The sequence below is a fragment of the Pleurodeles waltl genome, chromosome 6 (genome assembly GCF_031143425.1).
Source record: "Pleurodeles waltl isolate 20211129_DDA chromosome 6, aPleWal1.hap1.20221129, whole genome shotgun sequence".
In the NCBI taxonomy this organism is placed as follows: domain Eukaryota; kingdom Metazoa; phylum Chordata; class Amphibia; order Caudata; family Salamandridae; genus Pleurodeles; species Pleurodeles waltl.
Window position 1 is genome coordinate 1,702,307,399 of NC_090445.1, and position 22,511 is coordinate 1,702,329,909.

The 22,511-nt window shown below is 43.1% G+C and overlaps 1 protein-coding gene across 1 annotated transcript in view; it reads right to left on the minus strand.

Moving 5' to 3' along the window:
* LOC138301386 (E3 ubiquitin-protein ligase TRIM39-like) overlaps window positions 1–22,511 on the minus strand; it is a 140,426-nt gene that overhangs the window by 10,053 nt on the left and 107,862 nt on the right. The window contains exon 5 of the mRNA XM_069241822.1: window positions 20,413–20,462. Coding sequence (XP_069097923.1) covers window positions 20,413–20,462 — 50 coding nt within the window. The remainder of the gene's footprint in view (window positions 1–20,412; window positions 20,463–22,511) is intronic.

The window sequence follows — 22,511 nt, forward strand, 5'->3', positions numbered from 1 at the left end:
GAGGATATTCTACTGCAAACTACACAGCACAAAGCAGCACACAGCACTACACAGAGGACATTCCACTACACTGCACCAAACAGCAAACTGCACTACACAGACGACATTCGACTGCACACTACACTGCACCAAATACCACATTGCACTACATAGAAAGGGCATTCCACTACACATTGCACTGCATCAAACAGCACACTGCAATACAGAGGAAGGACATTCTACTACACAGCACCAAACAGCACACAACACTTCATAGAAAGGATATCTTACTATACTGCACCAAACAATAGACTGCACTACACAGTTAGGGCATACTACTACATTCCACAAAAGAGCATACTGCAGTGTATAGACAGGGCATTCTACTACACACTACACTGCACCAAAAAGCACACTGCACTACAGAGAGGGCATTCTTCTACCCTCACCAAACAGCATACAGCACTACATAGACAGGACATTCAACTACACATTTCATTGCACCAAACAGCACACAGCACTACACAGAGATGACATTCTACTACACACTACACTGCACCAAACAGGACATGGCAGCACATGGAGACGACCTTCTACTGCACACTACTCAGCACAAAACAGCACAGCACTACACATAGAGGACATTCTATTACACATTACACAGCAGCAAACGTCACATTGCCCTCTGTACAGAAGAAATTCTACTACACACTACACTGCACCAAACTGCACACAGCACTACATAGACAAGACATTCTACTACACAGTGCACTACACCGAACAGCACACAGCACTACAGAGAGAGGACATTCTACCACACACTACCATTCACCAAACAGCATGCAGCACTACACAGGACATTCTACTATACACAACACTGCACTAAACAGCACACTGTGCTCCATACACAGAACATTATACTGCACACTACACTGCACCCCAAATAGCACACAGCACTATACAGACAAGAAATTCCACTACATATTGCACTGCACCAAACAGCACATGACCCTACATAGAGAGGACATTCTACTGCACACTACACTACACCAAACAGCAGACTGCACTCCACAGACAGGACATTCTACTACACACTACACTGCACCAAACAGCAAACAGTACTACATAGAGGATATTCTACTGCACACTACACAGCACCAAGCAGCACACAGCACTACACGGAGAGGACATTCCATTCCACTACACTGCACCAAACAGCAAACTGCACTACACAAAGGACATTCTACTGCACACTAAACCGCACCAAATACCACATTGTATTACATAGACAGGGCATTCTACTACATATTGCACTGCATCAAACAGCACACTGCAATATAGAGAAAGGACATTCTACTACACAGCACCAAAAGGCACACAGCACTTCATAGACAGGACACCCTACTATACTGCATCAAACAGTAAACTGCACTACACAAACAGTGCATACTACTACACTGCACAAAAGAGCACACTGCAGTGCACAGACAAGACATTCTACTACACATTACACTGCACCAAACAGCACGCTGCACTCCATCGAAGGGCATTCTACGGCACACTACACTGCACCAAAGAGCACACTGTGCTCCATAGACAGGACATTGTAATACACTGCACCAAGCAGCACACATCAATACATAGACAGGACATTCAACTACACATTTCACTGCACCAAACAGTACATAGCACTACACAGAGAGGACATTCTACTACACACTACACTTCACCAAACAGGACATGGCAGCACATGACAAGGACCTTCTACTGCACACTACACTGCACAAAACAGCAAAGCAATACACATAGAGGACATTTTATTACACATTACACAGCATCAAACAGCACATGGAACTACATTGAGAGGCCATTCTACTGCACACTACACTGCACCAAACGTCACACTGCACTCTGTAGACAGGACATTCTACTACACACTACACTGCACCAAACTGCACACAGCACTACAGAGAAAGGACATTCTACCACACACTACCATGCACCAAATAGCATGCAGCACTACACAAGACATTCAATACTCTACACTGCACCAAACAGCACACTGTGTTCCATAGACAGGACATTCTAATACAGTACACCAAACAGCACTCAGCACTACAGAGAGAGGACATTCTACTACTCAGCACACTGCACTACATAGACAGAACTGTCTACTACACACTGCACCAAACAGCACACTGCACTACATGGACAGGACATTTTACTATACACTAAATGGCACCACACAGCACACTTTGCTCCATAGACAGAACATTCTACTGCACACTACACTACAAAAAAAATAGCACACAGCACTATATAGACAGGGCATTCTACTACACATTACACTGCACAAAACAGCGCACAGCACTAAATAGGGCATTCTACTACACATTGCACTGCTCCAAACAGTACACAGCACTACACAGAAAGGACATTCTACTACACACTACACAGCACCAGACAGCATATGGCACTACATAGAGAGGACATTCTACTACAAACTGCACTGCACCAAACAGCACACTGTACTACGCAAACAGGACATTCTACTACACACTACACTGGACAAAACAGCACATTGCAATACACAGAGAGGACATTCTGCTGTACACTACACAGAACAAAACAGCACACATCACTACAAAAACATGACATTTTACTAAACACTACACTGCGGCAAACAGCACACTGCACGACACAGACAGGACATTCTACTGCACACTACACTGCACCAAAGAGCACACTGTACTACACAGGAAGGACATTCTACTACACACTATACTGAACCAACCAGCATATTGCACTACACAAAGAAGACATTCTACTGCACACTACACAGAACAAAACAGCACACAGCACTACACAGAAAGAACATTGTGGTACACACTACACTGCAGCAAATAGCACACTGCACTACACATAGAGGACATTTTACTGCACACTACACAGCACAAAGCAGCGCAGCACTACATAGAGAGAACATTCTAACACACTGCACCAAACAGCACTACACAGACAGGACATTCGACTGCACACTATATTGCGCCAAACAGCACACAGCACTACATAGAGAGGATATTCTACTGCACCAAACATCACACTGCAATACAAAGAGAGGGCATTCTACTACACACTACACTGCACCAAACTGCACTACACAGAGAAGGCATCGTACTACATGCTACGCTGCACCAATCAGCACACAGCACTGCATTGCCAGGACATTCTACTACACATTGCACTGCCCCAAACAACACACAGCACTACACAGAGAGGACATTCTACTACACACTAAACTGCACCAAATAGCACAAGGCACTACATAGAGAGGACATTCTACTACAAACTGCACTGCACCAAACAGCACACAGCACTACATAGAGATGACATTCTACTACAAACTGCACTGCACCAAACAGCACACAGTACTACACAGACAGGTCATTCTACTACACACTACACTGAACAAAACAGCACCCTGCAATACACAGGACATTCTACTGCACACTACATAGAACAAAACAGCACACAGCACTTCAAGGACAGGACATTTTACTACACACTGCACCGCAGTAAACAGCACACTGCACTACACAGACTGGACATTCTACTGCACACTACACTGCACCAAAAACTACACTGTACTACACAGGCAGGACGTTCTGCTACGCACTATACTGAACCAAACAGCACATTGCAATACACAGAGAAGACATTCTACTGCACACTACACAGAACAAAACAGTACACAGCACTACACAGACAGAACATTTTGCTACACACTACACTGCACCAAACAACACATGCCATTATATAGAGAGGATATTCTACTACAAACTGCACTGCACCAAACAGCTCACGGCACTATCTAGAGAGGAAATTCTACTACACACTACACAGCACAAAGCAGCACACAGCACTACATAGAGAACATTTTGCTAAACACTACACTGCACCAAACAGCACACAGCACTACATAGACAGGACATTCGACTGCATACTACACTGTGCCAAACAGTGCTTGGCACTACACAGACAGGGCATTCCACTACACACAACAGTGCACCAAAAAGCAGATTGCAATACACAGAGAGGACATTCTACGGCACACTACAAAGACCAAAACAGCAGACAGCACTACACAGACAGAACATTTTCCTACACACTACACTGCATCAAATAGCACACTGCACTACAGAGAGAGGACATTGTACTGCACACTACCCTGCACCAAACAGCACTTGGCACTACATAGAGAGGATGTTCTATTGCACTCTACACAACACAAAACAGTACAGCACTACAAAGACAGGACATTCTACTATACATTACACAGCACCAAACAGCACAAAGAACTACATAGAGAGGACATTCTACCGCACACTACACTACAAGAAACAGCAGACTGCTCGCCACAGATAGGACGTTCTACTACATAATACACTGCACCAAACAGCACATAGTACTACATAGAGGATATTCTACTGCAAAATACACATCACAAAGCAGCACACAGCACTACACAGAGGACATTCCACTACACTGCACCAAACAGCAAACTGCACTACACAGACGACATTCGACTGCACACTACACTGCACCAAATACCACATTGCACTACATAGAAAGGGCATTCCACTACACATTGCACTGCATCAAACAGCACACTGCAATACAGAGAAAGGACATTCTACTACACAGCACCAAACAGCACACAACACTTCATAGAAAGGATATCTTACTGCACCAAACAATAGACTGCACTACACAGTCAGGGCATATTACTACATTCCACAAAAGAGCATACTGCAGTGTATAGACAGGACATTCTACTACACACTACACTGCACCAAACAGCACACTGCACTACGGAGAGGGCATTCTTCTACACAGCACCAAACAGCATACAGCACTACATAGACAGGGCATTCAACTACACATTTCATTGCACCACACAGCACACAGCACTACACAGAGAGGACATTCTACTACACACTACACTGCACCAAACAGGACATGGCAGCACATGGAGACGACCTTCTACTGCACACTACTCAGCACAAAACAGCACAGCACTACACATAGAGGACATTCTATTACACATTACACAGCAGCAAATAGCACATAGAACTACATAGAGAGGACATTCTACTGCACACTACACTGCACCAAACGTCACACTGCGCTCTGTACAGAAAAAATTCTACTACACACTACACTGCACCAAACTGCACACAGCACTACATAGACAGGACATTCTACTACACAGTGCACTACACCGAACAGCACACAGCACTACAGAGAGAGGACATTCTACCACACACAACCATTCACCAAACAGCATGCAGCACTACACAGGACATTCTACTATACACAACACTGCACTATACAGCATACTGTGCTCCATAGACAGAACATTCTACTGCACACTACACTGCACCAAATAGCACACAGCACTATACAGACAAGAAATTCCACTACATATTGCACTGCACTAAACAGCACATGACCCTACATAGAGAGGACATTCTACTGTACACTACACTACACCAAACAGCAGACTGCACTCCACAGACAGGACATTCTACTACACACTAAACTGCACCAAACAGCAAACAGTACTACATAGAGGATATTCTACTGCACACTACACAGCACCAAGCAGCACACAGCACTACACGGAGAGGACATTCCACTACACTGCACCAAACTGCACTACACAAAGGACATTCTACTGCACACTACACCGCACCAAATACCACATTGTATTACATAGACAGGACATTCTACTACACATTGCACTGCATCAAACAGCACACTGCAATATAGAGAAAGGACATTCTACTACACAGCACCAAAAGGCACACAGCACTTCATAGACAGGACTTCCTACTATACTGCATCAAACAGTAAACTGCACTACACAAACAGTGCATACTACTACACTGCACAAAAGAGCACACTACACAGACAGGACATTCTACTGCACACTACACTACACCAAACAGCACGCTGCACTCCATCGAAGGGCATTCTACGGCACACTACACTGCACCAAACAGCACACTGTGCTCCATAGACAGGACATTGTAATACACTGCACCAAGCAGCACACAGCAATACATAGACAGGACATTCAACTACAAATTTCACTGCACCAAACAGCACATAGCACTACACAGAGAGGACATTCTACTACACACTACACTTCACCAAACAGGACATGGCAGCACATGGCAAGGACCTTCTACTGCACACTACACAGCACAAAACAGCACAGCACTACACATAGAGGACATTCTATTACACATTACACAGCATCAAACAGCACATGGAACTACAGAGAGAGGCCATACTACTGCACACTACACTGCACCAAACGTCACACTGCACTCTGTAGACAGGACATTCTACTACACACTACACTGCACCAAACTGCACACAGCACTACAGATAAAGGACATTCTACCACACACTACCATGCACCAAATAGCATGCAGCACTACACAGGACATTCTTCAATACTCTACACTGCACCAAACAGCACACTGCGCTCCATAGACAGGACATTCTAATACACTACACCAAACAGCAAACAGCACTACAGAGAGAGGACATTCTACCACTCAGCACACTGCACTACATAGACAGAACTGTCTACTACACACTGCGCCAAATAGCACACTGCACTACATGGACAGGACATTTTACTATACACTACATGGCACCACACATCACGCTTTGCTCCATAGACAAAACATTCTACTGCACACTACACTGCAAAAAAAATAGCACACAGCACTATATAGACAGGGCATTCTACTAAACATTACACTGCACAAAACAACGCGCAGCACTAAATAGGGCATTCTACTACACATTGCACTGCACCAAACAGTGTAGTGAATCCTAGTTTGTTTTAATGGGATAACAGGAGTTAGCTTAGCCTTTGGCTTGCAGACTCGTGCCCCCGTCACCTTGTGACTTTTAACCTACTTAGCTTGCCCATTTAATTATTTAATTCCGCTAAGATGGCTGCCTTGTTTATAGTTAGGCCACTTGTTATGATTTGCATTATCAGTGCCACCGCATTGTTTGGGAATGTCAGGGTTCCAAGTAGATCTGTATAAATACATCACACTTTAGACAGATAATCAGAGGGATTCTGACCAGAGGGCATCGCCACCATCACTGATATCGATGCTGCACGTCGTCTTGATGCTGACCCGGTCTTCGTGTCCCTACGGTGTCTGAGATAGAGACCTCATTCCAAGGTAACGAGGGTTGGGGGGTCCTCGCATGGACATGGCATTGGCAGATTAGGTTTAACATACCCAGCTCTCCTTTAGGTAGGAGGTTAGGCCTATCATGATAGGGTATTAGGACATATTACACACCTTATGTCTTTTCATGTTATTGCCAGATGGTGGGGGTCTTTGTAATAATGACTCTTGTCTTTAAAATTCTGTTTCTTGCACTGTTCATTATCCTAATCATTGCAGCCGAAGCAACTTATCGCAGATTGCAGTTGTGTTAAATAAAAACCATTGAAACTTTACTGCATCTTCGCTATTGCCTGTATTTGGTTGAGACATGATGTATCTGTGAGAAAGGGGTAATCTCCGTATAACCACAACACTCCCTGAGATGTCATACTCTTGAGTCCATGCGTAAAGGCTGACACAAATCACCTTTTACTATTTGGGTTTTTGGTGAGGTGCTGCTACTGAGCCAGAAGGGTTGGGGCTACAGTTGAGACTTGTTGTAGGATAGGCATAGTCACCTACAAACATAAGTACTGTCATCCTTAAACCAGCAGTCTTGCCTAGAGCAAGAGTCCAAACTACGACATGGCGCCACCAACGATGGTGTTTAGGCATTAATTTACGGATAGCCTGACTATCACTGTCTCACAGACAACGGGTACCCTAAGTAGACGTCTGTGGTCTTTGGGAAGACCCTCCTCAGCTAAAAAGGTAATACCTGATTAGGCTGTAGGTTGTTCGAGCTCGAACTCATAAAAGGACTGTACTCCCCATTTTGGTGTTCCATTTCTCTAAAGAAATATGGCTAACGTCATAGAAATTCCTGGGAATGCTAGACAAGCACTAACACAACACCTACTAGTGCATGGCCTTACAGAAGAGGGCGGGGATGTTACACTCATAAGAGAAGCTAATGAAGCATACCAAACAGAAACATTTTACTGTTGGGTCACCTTTCCTGAGGTAGAGCAAAGAACACATACATTCCACACATACAAAATTGCAAACGTACCTCAACGGTACCAAGCATACCAGTATCTTGAAATACCGCTCACATACCAAGAGCATCAGAACTGGTTTGAAGGCGCCCTACCATATGTGATACAAAGAGTGAGACTAGGCCCTTTAAGTAATGATGGACCAACGTGGCCTTTGTTTGCCACATACACCTCACCCAGGCATACCAAATATGCAAATAGCAGATCTGCGAAATTTATATAATGAATTAGTGACACTATATAGATGACTAGTCCAGTTCGTAATGCAAACTTTGAACACTACACCAGCGCGTCCCGCTCCACCAGCACCTGGTGGATACCAATTGGCTACTGGGATTAACCCACAAACAGTGCATGCTATCATGGGTAAAATACCCACAGAACAAGAGAAAATACCATTCTGGATAGCCCAGAAACAAACCAGCTGGAAGCTGTGTTTCCCCATACGGTACCACAGGAAAAGCATAGACTCCTCACAATGTGCTTGCCCTTTGGGATGGTTCCCTCGGTGGATGACTGCGCCACATAGGGTACAGTCTTCGCTGGTATATATACTACCACACATGGTACCCCGACACTTGCCAATTTACCGGAAGTGTTGAAACAAATACAGAATGAGCATGGGGCAGCACCTGCCCTAGATTTGGGGATGAAGTTAATGCGTAACTTTGACGCAGTTTCCTCAATAATACTCAGTAACATTAAAGGGGAAGCAGTAGCACTGGCAATATGCCAGCGTCTCCAAGAAACTCCACAATTGGAACAGTAGAGACAGCTACCAAAAATAATTTCTGACACCTATACTAGTATAGGGCGGGATAGTTTGGGAGCCAAGCCAAAGAAAATGGAATTACAAAGTACAACCCTTAAGGAAGGTACGAAGCAGGCACAAGAGAGCTCTAAAAAGCGCTGGGAAAAACAAAAAGAATTTAAGGATAGACAAAATAAGAGAGCTGATTCTCCACACCCGGAGAACTCCGAAAGGAGATACAATCTCAGAAATAGGGAGAACATCAAAACTCCTGACAGATATACTGATTCACATCCCTCTCGTTCCTTTCAGGACGCACCGGATAGACGTAGCGAGAGAGGGGGCCGGTCTGATCGACGTCCTGAATACGTGAAACAAAAGAAAGACTCGCCGCAGTCTACAATTAAAAAAGAAGAAAAGACTCCTCAGCAAAAGCCACAGTTTAAAAATAAAAAGGTGGCAGCAATGTCAGCTAAAAATGCCAGTACACTTGAGAACACTGTTGAGGAACAAGACGTGGGCGGTGACACTGTTAGACAGCGCAGCAGAGGTCATTATATATCGCCAGAGTCTGAAAGATCATCTGGATGCGACAGCAACTGGCGATTTTATTGCAGTTGAGACTGCGGACGGCCGCGTTCTCCCACCCGACAGGGTTTATGATTTAAAAATTCAAATAGAGGGAGACGTGGAGCACACCATTGGTGTGATATTCTGGGATGAACTCACTAGTGACATCCTATTGGCCGAAAGATATTGGCAACCTGAGCATGTCCGTAAGCTCCCACATGGGGAAGATGTCATTTTGCCTTCTTTCTCTAATCTTGTTCCGGAAGCAGAAAAACAAGCCTATGCCACTGAATGGGCTTCAGCGCAGGCACCTGCATTATACCCAAATCATGTAGGTTGGGAGAAGGAGGCTCCTTGTCATGTTATTCCCATTAGGTCTACCCCCCAAACTGCAGCCACAATATCCTGTTAAACATGAAGCAAAAGCTCCAGTGAGGGAGATTCTCACTCAGCTCTAGTATCAGGGAGTAATAGAGCCCTGCACATTGCAAAGCCAGACCATTCTTACAGAATAGTCATTGATTACAGACATTTTAACAGTCATACACGTACATATGCTATACAAAACTCACATAGCACGGCACTAATAAACAATATAGTGTGTAAAAAATATAAAACAACATTAGATATTTCTCTTGGCTTTTTCTGCCAGAATTTAGCACATGAAAGTCGGGACCTGAGTGCATTCTCATTTGGCTCACAGAAATGCTTTTGTCGTTTACCCCAAGGCTATAAGAACAGCCCAGGGCTATTTTCAGCCCGTGTAACATCAATATTACATGATATTGGCCCGAGGCGTTATCCTACGTGGATGATATATATCTCCTGGATGACGACCTCAACATTCATCTTGTAAGGTTCGATCGGATCATTTTGGGATTTGCAGATATCGGTTACTAATTCAACTTTAAGAAAAGTAAGATTGCCTTTCTCAGTGTATTGTTTCTGGGATACGAGCTATCAAACGAGGGGAAGAGCCTAGCCCCGCACTTTCTAGACAAATGTGTACAATTGCATCCCCCTAACACTCTGAAGAAACCACAGTCTTTACTAGGTTTCTTCAACTTTTGTCAGAACATATATTCCAGACTATGCACAACGTATCAAGCCACTTTATGACTTGGTACACCCAAATTTTTCTATCAGACACTGGACAGTTGAACACACACGCATCCTTAGGGAATTGCAACAGGACATGCTAGAAGCTAAACACTTCCACACATGTGACAATAAAACGAATTTGGTCATCAGAATAATTGCTGGTGCCATTGGATTTACTTATGTCACCTTCAACGAAGGCGACACAGTACCTATAGCATATAAATCACATTTATACTCAAATGCAGAACAACGTTTTGCACCTACAGAAAATATTCAGTTCAGATGGCTGTCATCAAGGAGAGGCCACTTGCCCAGGGGAGACTCATTATTGTAGTTTCCCCAGTGCCGGCCTTAGAGGCTGTCACCAAAGCAAGCGTTCCCAACGCTAAAGCTTTACACCCATGTTGGATTCAGTGGGCAACCTCCCTGACCGCCACTGATGTTGATTACATCTTTGATCCAAAACTTCAGGCACAAGGGTTTCTCCAGTACGAACAGGAGTACCCCGCTCCTCTAAATATCTTTCCACTGGACAGCTACCATACTGTCATATACACTGATGGTTCAGCACAACCAGCTGTAGGTACTAAACATCAATACTACGCAGCTTGCGCAGCCGTGAGCGGAGTGATGGAAGATGGAGTTTTCCACCCTCACAATACCTACACGCAGACCATAGGGGACTGCACAGCTCAGTTGGCTGAACTTAAAGCTCTTATATTAGCGCTAGAACACACAGAGCCAGAATTCGTGACTTTAATAGTCTGTGACTCATACTACTGCGTTCAGTCATACAATGATTATCTCAATCATTGGAAGCTGAATGGGTTTAGAGATTCTAAGGGGAACACCATTAAACACAAGACATTGTGGGGGAGGGTGGCTGATCTTAAGGATAAGCTACCATGTGTCCATGTAGTACATACATTGGGCCATCAACGTGTAGGAGTACACGTTACTGCAACACTTTGGCTGATGAAGCAGCCAAATCTGCAGTGGCTACGGCTTCTGTGGCTGCAGTGACTCGTTCACAGATGAGATTGGATAATGAAATACTGACTGCCTTGAAAGCTGCGGCTGCAGGCAAGTCTCTCCCGAAGGGATACTCTACAAATTATTCTTATCATATCAGTGCACAGAATGTTGCCTATGCAACAATTCCTGGGGTTGGAGATCGAGGGATCCCCAACAAAGACCAGAGATTAGATCTACTAAAAGCAGCGCATGAGGGTGTCACCTCTGCACATGCTGGTATTTCGGCCACGATAACACTCTTACAGAAACGTTTCTGGTGGCCTTGTCTATGCAGGTGGACAAAGAAATATGTCCAGCAAATAGAGGGCTCCAATATCAAACGCCCACCGTACACATCCCTCTTAGTGTCCAGCAGGCCACTACAATGTGTGTACCTGGATCATTGCGGCCCACTCCAACCTGATGGTGCATACAAATACATCTTAGTCGCTGTAGATTCTTGTTCTAGATTCCTGTGGGTATGGCCGCAGCGGTCGGCTGACGCTCAAACTGTTATAAAAGACTTGCTGATCTTTTTCAGTACATATGCAGTTGCAGCATTCCATTCGGACCAGGGCCCTGCATTTGCCTCTAAGGCATTCAGGGACACCATGGGGATGATGCGTGTTGAAATCCACTACTCCATTACTCCTCACCATACCATCCCAAGGAAAATTTGGTTGTGGAGAGGCAGAACAGTGATCTAAAACAGTCCTTAACAGCTCAGGTATTAGGTTCAGGCCACAGTTGGCTTCATCACCTATGTGGGGTCCAGAGAGCACTAAATCTGCCAAGATGGTCCTTGGGGGGACGCACTCCTTATGAAGTTCTCTTTGGGATACCTATGTATGTCCCAGATTCTGTTTTGGTGGCAGCATAAACACCGTTTGACATAAATTAACGCCTCATTGTCTTACGGGAGCTTCAGCAATTTCGTGATGATAAATCATCTATCAGTGCTGCCACCTTAGGAATAAGAGATTTAGCAAAAACTTCGACTGGCTGGATTCCTAAAGTAGGGGATCTGGTTTTTGAGAAGATCGCTGTGAAGAAGGAATTCGGTCCGTCATACAGAGCACCTGTCCCGGTCTTGGGAATTCAAGGTACCAGAACTGTCATCTTACCACCATTGTCTGGTTCCAGAATGAACAGATTCCTTTCCATTGATGACATCAAACTACACCATGTGGCCGATCCTTCACAGTAGACCAAGAGGTCCCTTGGGTAGTTCCCAATCCCCGCTCACTACCCAACAGGACATACCTCTACATAGTAGGATGAACAGCACTACTACGGACTATGCAACAATGTCCAACGCTGTTACGGATACCTCCTCGACCATGGGAAGGGCGGAAAACGAACTCTTGCTAGTTTCAGTTACCACTTCAGTGACAACACCTGTCCAAGATTTGGCTGTTTTTTTACACAAACATTTCACAGATTGATGACACCGTCGATCATGAGCCCCCACGTGAAGTGGACCAATGTACAAGAAATGCACCGGCTCCAGTATTTGCAGAGACTGCCTCTGGCTATTTCATAGACATTGACTATTTTTCTTCCGACTCATCCACTATTGTGATAGACAATGTTTCGAAAACACGTAAGCTGTGTCAATGGCTTAAAAAGAACTATGTAATCTACCCATGGAACTATTTATGGTTCTGTTTGACATTTTTTACATTATTTTGTTGGGTTGGCTTTGTGACTGTTTTCTTTTTGCTCATAAATGGTCATTACATTCCTGAACGCTCCTCTGTTGAGCCTGTGGGTGAATCCTTAACTCCATATCATTCCTCACATAAGTTCCGAAGAGACTTGTCCCTTGTGAACATTTCAGCAATACCGATTCCTGATGGGATTGTATGGGACAACGTTCACTTTGATATATACGGGCCTACTGAGGTCATTCAAATTCCATATGTGTTCAAAATATCTATGACAGATGTGATTACACCTGATGTTGTAGCTGACGATTGGGATGTCCAAACAGTTGTTTCCATGCTAACTGAAATGAAGGACTATTCCGTATTTGAAAGTGATGATGTAGATGAACATACAAGGAATTATGGGGAAATGTTCTGTTACAACAATTGGGGACATTACTACCTACACCGTGCCACTAAAAACAGGTCAGTATTGAACTACACACAGTGGGAACACTGTTCAACACCACCAGTGGGGAGCCCAAAGCACTATTCAGATAAATTTACATACTTCACTGGGCATGACACGAAAAATGCGGAGTCAGATTATTTCAAGTTACCTCCTTCACAAATTAGGAACATTTTGCTAACTAACACTAAACTGATTTATTCAAATCCCTTTGTTTCCCGGCTCGCAGTTGAAGGTTACAAATACTGGCAGGGCACTATTGACTTGAAAAGTGTATGGAGAACACAAGATTGGCAAATACAGGGTAGGCAAGCTTTATTTCGAGCATGCCTGATTCCTGTGCAAATGATTTTTTTAAATGACACCATTCAACAGACATCCTGTCTAGGGTTAGCAAAAATTAAAGACATGAACACGCCAAGTATCCCCACACCGGCAAAGTTTAATGATTGGCAATATTTCCTTAATATCACTGAGGAAACGCTAGATGCAATGGTTAAGGCTGGTACCTATAATTCTTCACTTTCCAATCCCGGCGGGTGGTTAATATGGCCATCTGACACCAATAGGTGTCAGGCACGTTTCTTGAACTCTTCAGGGGGTTTTACAATTAACAGGCCAGACCCTCGCTTTGTATCGGATAAACATACAGGTATAATTACAATATACAGTGTGGGAAAACTGTGCCAACAGAAGGTACAGACTAACATGTTAGCCGCAGTTAAGAAACTTCTTAACACTCTTTCTGAAGATGTAGACTTGCAGGATTTTCTGCTAGGTCCTAGGAAACAGCGCTCTAAAAGGTTCCTGTATGCTATGTATAATGAGATCTGGAAACTTTCACATATAGAAGCTGCTGCATGTTTGAGGCAATTAGATAAGGAAAACTTAGAGAAGGCTTTAGTGGTTGTCGACAACGGCATGAACACTCTGTCCAACAGGATTTATTCACTATCAAACATTGTGTCGTCTGCTATTGATATTACTCAGACAGACTTGTCTCGGTTATATCACGGACAAACTCAGCTATGTTCCATCATGCAGCTAGGTTGGACATTACAGACACTTAAAAATGGCCGCATTCCATTGAAGTATATTAACGGTAGTGAATTGTTCACTGCTTTTAATCTTTCTGTGGAACAGCAGACAATGGCTAAAAGGGAAGCTAGTTTCACCATGCTTCACATTGAGAAGTTAGATAAGTTGCCCTTCACGGTAGCAGAGAGTCCTTCAACTATTTGGTTGTTACATGGCATAATTAACTTGCCCATTTCGACCTTTCGTTTCTCGAATTGCTTGAAACATCTTGCAGTGGGCAGGTTCGAGCAACTAGGCGGTAGCTATATTAAGAAGAGTCGTGCTATTGCACCGGAATCTCCTTTGGACCAAGAACTGCTGATGTCCCTGGTGAGGGTTCATTCACGGTCATGCCCCTTGAGTCTAAGGCTGCTCCGCATGGCCACTTATGAGCCTTCCGTTCTAATATCTACCGTGGACAATGGCACTGCTGCAGATGGACCTGCACAAGAGACTGACACACACTACTGCTCTGTGGATCCGTTTGCCCGCCCGGTGATCGATTTAACATCTGATGATGTGGGCTCATTTTTTAGGTCCTTGGTTGGTGACTTCGATGACACTCTTTGAGATCATGACTATAGCAAATAATTGGCTTGCCATTCCCGATTGAAAGTATGCATTCAAATTGCCTTTACTTTGGCCTGCTGTGCTTTTCATGGTTGGCATTAACATTCTCTGTATGTATTTTTAGCTCATATTTTTACTATCTTTTAACTAATTTTTAAATGTTTTTTAGCTAGACTGCACCAAACAGCTCACAGCACTACACAGAGAGACAATTCTACTGCACACTACACAGAACAAAAAAACACACAGCACTACATAGAGAGAGCTTTCTAATACACACTACACTGCACCAAACAGCACAGAGCACTACACAGACAGGACATTCTACGGCACACTACACAGAACAAAACAGCACACACACCACTACACAGACAGTACATTTTCCTACACACTACACTGCACCAAACAGCACATGACACTACATAGAGAAGATATTCTATTGCACCCTACACAGCACAAAACAGTACAATACTGACTGCACTACACAGACAGGACATTCTAATACACACTGCACTGCACCAAACAGCACATAGTACTACATAGGAGATATTCTACTGCACACTACACAGCACCAAGCAGCACTCAGTACTACAGAGAGAGGACATTCTACTACACAGCACCAAACAGCACACAGCACTACATAGACAGGACATCCTAAAATAATGCACAAAACAGCACACTGCACTACATAGACAGGATATTCTACTACACATTACACTGCACCAAACAGTACACAGCACTATATTGACAGGAAATTCTACTACACACTACACTTCACCAAATAGCACACTGTGCTCCATCAACAGGACAGTATACTGCACACTACACTGCAGCAAACAGCACACTGCGCTCCATTGACAGGACATTCTACTGCACAATACACTGCACCAAACAGGACATAGCACTACATAGACAGGACATTCAACTACACATTTCACTGCACCAAACAGCATACAGCACTACACAGAGATGACATTCTACTACACACTACACTGCACCAAACAGGACATGGCAGTACATAGAGAGGACCTTCCACTGCACATTATACAGCACAAAAAAGCACAGCACTACAAATACAAGACATTCTATTACACATTACACAGCAGAAAACAGCACCTGGAACTACTACAAGAGGACATTCTACTGCACACTACACTGCATCAAACGTCACACTGCGCTATATAGACAGGAAATTCTACTACACAATAGACTGCACCAAACAGCACACAGCACTACATAGACAGGACATTCTACTACACACTGCACTACACCAAACAGCACTTACAGAGTGAGGACATTCTACCACACACTACCATGCATCAAACAGCATGTGGTACTGCATAGGACAATGTACTACACACTACACTGCATCAAACAGCACACTGCACAGACATAACTGTTTTCTACACACTGCAGCAAACAGAACACTGCACTACATAAAAAGGACATTATACTATACACTACACTGCACCACACAGCACACTGTGCTCCATAGACAGATCGTTCTACTGCACACTACACTGCACCAAATAGCACACAGCACTATGTAGACAGGAAATTCCACTACACATTGCACTGCACCAAACAGCACATGACACTACAAAGAGAAGGCATTTTACTACACACTACATGCACCAAACTGCACTACACAGAGAGGGCATTCTACTACACGCTACGCTGCACCAAACAACACACAGCCCTACGCAGACAGGACATTCTACCACACACTGCACTGCAGAAAAGAGCACATGGCACTACATAGACAGGGCATTCAACTACGCATTTCACTGCACCAAACAGCACACAGCACTACACAAAGAGGACATTCTATTACACACTACATGACACCAAACAGCACATTGCACTAGAGAGGACATTCAACTACACACTACACAGCACCAAACAGCACACTGCACTACATAGAGAGGACATTCTACTACAAACTGCACTGCACCAAACAGCACACAGCAATCCACAGAGAGGACATTCTACTACACACTACATGGCACCAAACAGCACATTGCACTACATTGAGAGGACATTCTACTACAAACTGCAGTGCACCAAACAGCACATTGTACTACACAGACAGGACATTCTACTACACACTACACTGAACCAAACAGCACATTGTAATACACAGGGCAGACCTTCTACTGTACACTACACAAAACAAAACTGCACACAGCACTACAGTACTAGTCAGTCCTCTGCATTAGATGGTGCAGAGTAACAAAGATAATAGAAGGTACACAGTACTAGTCAGTCCTCTGCATTAGATGGTACGGTGTGACAGAGCTACTCCTGTGTTTACTGTACTAGTCAATACACTCTATCAGAGGGTAGGGGGTGACAGAGCTACTCCTGTGTTTACTGTACTAGTCAGTACACTCCATCAGATGGTACGGAGTGACAGTGCTACTCCTGTGTTTACTGTACTAGTCAGTACACTATCAGAGGGTAGGGAGTGACAGAGCTACTCCTGTGTTTACTGTACTAGTCAGTACACTCTATCAGAGGGTAGGGAGTGACAGAGCTACTCCTGTGTTTACTGTACTAGTCAGTGCACTCTATCAGATAGTATAGAGTGACAGAGCTACTCCTGTGATTACTGTACTAGTCAGTACACTATATCAGATGGTAGGGAGTGACAGAGCTACTAGAATGTATACAGTAGTATTCAGTACAATGCAATGGATGATACAGAATGACTGAGCTACTGAAAGGTGTACTGTACTGGTCAGTAAACTATATTAGATTGTACAGAGTAACAGAGCTACTCCAAGTTATACTGAACTAGTCAGTACACTTCATTAGATGATACCAAGTGACAGAGCTACTAGAAGGAATATTGTACTAGTCAGTATACTGCACTGTTTGGTACAGAGTGATAAAACTACTAGAAGGGATACTGTACTAGTCAGTACACTGCATTAAATGGTGCAGAGTGACAAACCTACTACAATGTATACTATTCTAGTCAGTACACTGCATTAGATGGTACAGAGTGACAACGATACTAGAAAGTATACTGTGCTAGTCAGAACACAGTACTAGTCAGTGCACTGTGTTAGATGGTACAGAGTAAAAGAGTTACTCCAAGGTAAACAGTACTAGTCAGTACATTGCATTAGATGGGACAGAGCTACAAGAAGTCATACTGTACTAGCCAGTACACTGTGTTAGATGGTACAGAGTGACAGAGCTACTAGAAGGAAACCATACTAGTCAGTACACTCAATTAAATGGTACAGAATAAAATAACTACTAGAATGTAGCAATTTGGGTGTCTTGTTATTTACAAACAGTTTCAGGCCCAGGTATCCTGTAGAAACACCACAGGGACTGAGTCAGAATATCTCCACTGCCTGTCAGAAAGCCACAGTCCAAAGATTCCTATTTCAAATTTTGTGTAAACACCAATTTGACAAAAAGTGGACTTTCTGCCCAACTGGTATTCCAAGTGACACAGTATTATCACATGCAGGATTACCAGATGAAGTATAGTATTACTACATACATTATTATAACATGAAGTATTGCTACATACAATATTACCACATTCATGCAGTATAACCACATGCAGAATTACACATGCAGTATTACTACAGGGAGTATAACCACATGCAGTATTAGCACATGAAGTATAACCACTTACAGTATTACTAAATGCATTATTACCACATGCAGTATATGCAGTATACCCACATGCAGTAATACTGCATGCAGTATAACCACATGCAGTATTACCACATGAAGTATAACCACATACAGTATACCCACATGCAGTATTACCAGAGGCAGCATTACCACATGCCCTATTATCTCTTGTGCTATAACATGCAGTGTTACTACATGCAATATTACCATATGCAGTATTACCACATGTATTATTACCACATGCAGTATCATCACAGGTAGTATAAGAAGCAGTATTACCACATGCAGCATTATCACATGAAGTATAACCATATGCAGTTTTACTACATACAGCATTACCATATGCAGTATTACCACATGCATATCTACATGCAGTATAACCACATGGAGTATGACCGCATGCAGTATAACCACATGATATTTAACTACATACAGTATTACTGCATGCAGTATATTCACATACAGTATGACCACATGTAGATACCACATGCAATATAACAACATGCACTATATCCACATGCAGTATTACCACATGCAGTATGACCATGTGCATTATATCCACATACAGTATTACCGCATGCATTATAACCACATGCAGCATTACCACATGCAGTATTACCACATGCAGTATAAGCATATACATTATCACCACATGCAGGATACCACATTCAATATAACCACATGCAGTATGACCACGTGTAGTATTACCTCATGCAGCACTAACACATGCAATATAACCACAACAACAAGGTGTCCGTGATTATTCCCTCCAAAACAACAATTTTTTAGTTAAATTTTCCCTTTCATGGGGAACATCTCAGAATATTGCAGTAATTGTGTAGCCTGAAATTACCTTTCTCCACGGTATTAGTATTGCCAAGAGCAACAGTACCACAGTACAATATCTTAAGATCCAAGGGCTGGAAGCAAGATTCATACAGCAAATAGGTCAATAGATCTATCAACTGTGGAGATGTTAAAAAAAACCAAAATATTTAAAAGTCATGCAATCCCAAAAAGTCTTTTAAAACTTTTTAAAAAGGAAAAGTTAGAAGGTAGAGATACGAATCAAACAACTGGACTCTGATTTGAGATCCTGTCCTATTGTCATTAAAAAAATAACTTCTAATTTATTTTGCTTCTGCTCTCTTGAGTTGACGGATTAATAGTTTTTCTTGGGCTGTGTAGTATAGTTAGATGTTTTGCTGCTTTGGCGGGTGTGTGCACTATAACAATCATTAAACTATAACAAACTAGGTTATTTTCATAAACAGAATCAAACATGCCTAATAAACCTGATTGTATTTACCTTTATAACTCTTCACCATCTCTAGGCACTGAAGCTTCACATTATTACACCTGAAAGAGGACATAAACCATCCTGGTGTTACAGAACAAAGACTGTTTACAGGATAAGATAAGGAACCCCACATACACCCCGTTATTAGAAATATAATACTGTAATCACAGGCGCCCCTGTGGACCGGTGCACAGTGTGTGTTACTAGTCACACACAACAATCACAGCTCCAGTGACACATGACAACCCAGTTACAACCTGCTGTGCAGTGGCTGGGAGAGGATAACAGGTGACAACCCCACTAAAAGTGCAAGAAACCACACAAACCAGGCCACGCTACTTGCAATGATGAAGGGCCATAGACTGGTGGACAACAAAGCCAGTCAATGGGTAAAAAGACTTTTCGGAAACGCTAAATTCAAACTGATCTAATTCAATTATCGCCACATGAACTCTGACCCCACCTAAAATAAACAGGGTTTATACAGGGAGCTCTCTACAATACCCAAGATGCCATGAAACATAGCTGACTTTCTGAGTATGATGTGTCAATGTCCTTCAGTATAAACATACTAGTCTGAGGCAGAGAGAAGGTTGCCTCAGTGCACTGGAAGGCTTCATGAAACAATGTCCAGTTCTCCAACTTGCAATTTCTGAAGCCTTGCAGCTTGAAATCTATGACGTCTTTCAAGTCATGCACATTGGAATCTCTGTGGTCACACACCTGGGAATCTCTGGACACCTAAACCTTAGGATCCTGTGGTTTTTGAGTTTATGGGGCCATGCACCTTTGATTCTTTGGAGTCCTTCCACTGTAAAATATATAATCCTACACCTTGGAGTCTCTGAAGCCCTGACTATTTGAGCCAAAGAATTCCAGCTACATGGACTCTCTGAACAGATTACCTTGGAATCTTTTGGGCTCTTCAGCTTAGAATCTTTCCAGTTCTGCACTTTGGAATATTGGAGGTCTGGTCCCTTAGTAGATCTGAAGATGGCCATCTCAAAACCGGGAGTTCCTTCACCCATACCTTGAAGTTTCGGTCCTGCTCAAGTGAACTTCCAGTGCCCTGCATCTTGGAGTCTGTAAAGTCCAACCTGCTCTTTGAAACTTAGGAGCTTATGCACTTAGAAGTCTGTGACATTGTGCACCCTCAAATATCTGAAGGTAGCCACCTTGCAATCTCCAAGTTCCTACACCTTGGAATTTCAGCAAAGCTGCACATCTCTGGAGCCCTGCACCTCCGAATCTCCTGGACAGCTAAGGACTGCTGCCCAGCACTACGTCTAAAGCCCCTTTCTGTTTGGATTAACAAGTTGCCCCCCTCCCTGAGTCAGCAGTACAATACCCTAATCCTTGAAATTCTGCAACATGTGGAGAGGCAACGTTCCACAGTCGAGTGAACATTTCTCAAATAATTCAATAAGCCCAGAAGCAAGGTTTCAGATGTCTTGAGAAGATGCTGTTAAAATTCAATTATTTATTGTTCTTCCAATTCTCTTCATGAAATACTGCCAAACAACCAATCACGCGCTTCATCAGGACTGCAATTTACAAAATGACAAACTGTTAAAATCACAGATTAATTACATATTAACACCAAAGTAGGAAACCACCTATGACACTACAAACCCTATCTAACGGGTCTGAACACAGACTGCCTAACAGAACGCAAACAATGAAAAAATTCATGTATAATGCACAGAGAAGAAATCACATTTGCTCATCGTTTAATGCATATTGAAGAGCTTGGGCCTTAAAGCGATAACAAAAGAAGTTAATTTATCACATTTACAATTTCTAATTGGGGTAATGTTGATAATGTGTATCTCAGGACTCACTTGGCAGGAGCCAGTTCATTGTTGTAAAATGGGCTATTTTTATAGTCTACTGTCTCTCTTAGTTATTGTACCTCAAGGGTTATAACTCTCAACAAACCTTATCCACATATTAATGAGATTCCAACACTCTTGGTATGGCACGCCTGTTGTTCTACACACCTTACGGCATGTGAAAGGCATCCAAAACAACTGTTTCTGGTCATCCGCATATCAAATCACGATATCAGTGTCAACTCTGCGCAATCTCAATGCAGTGTCCATCATCCT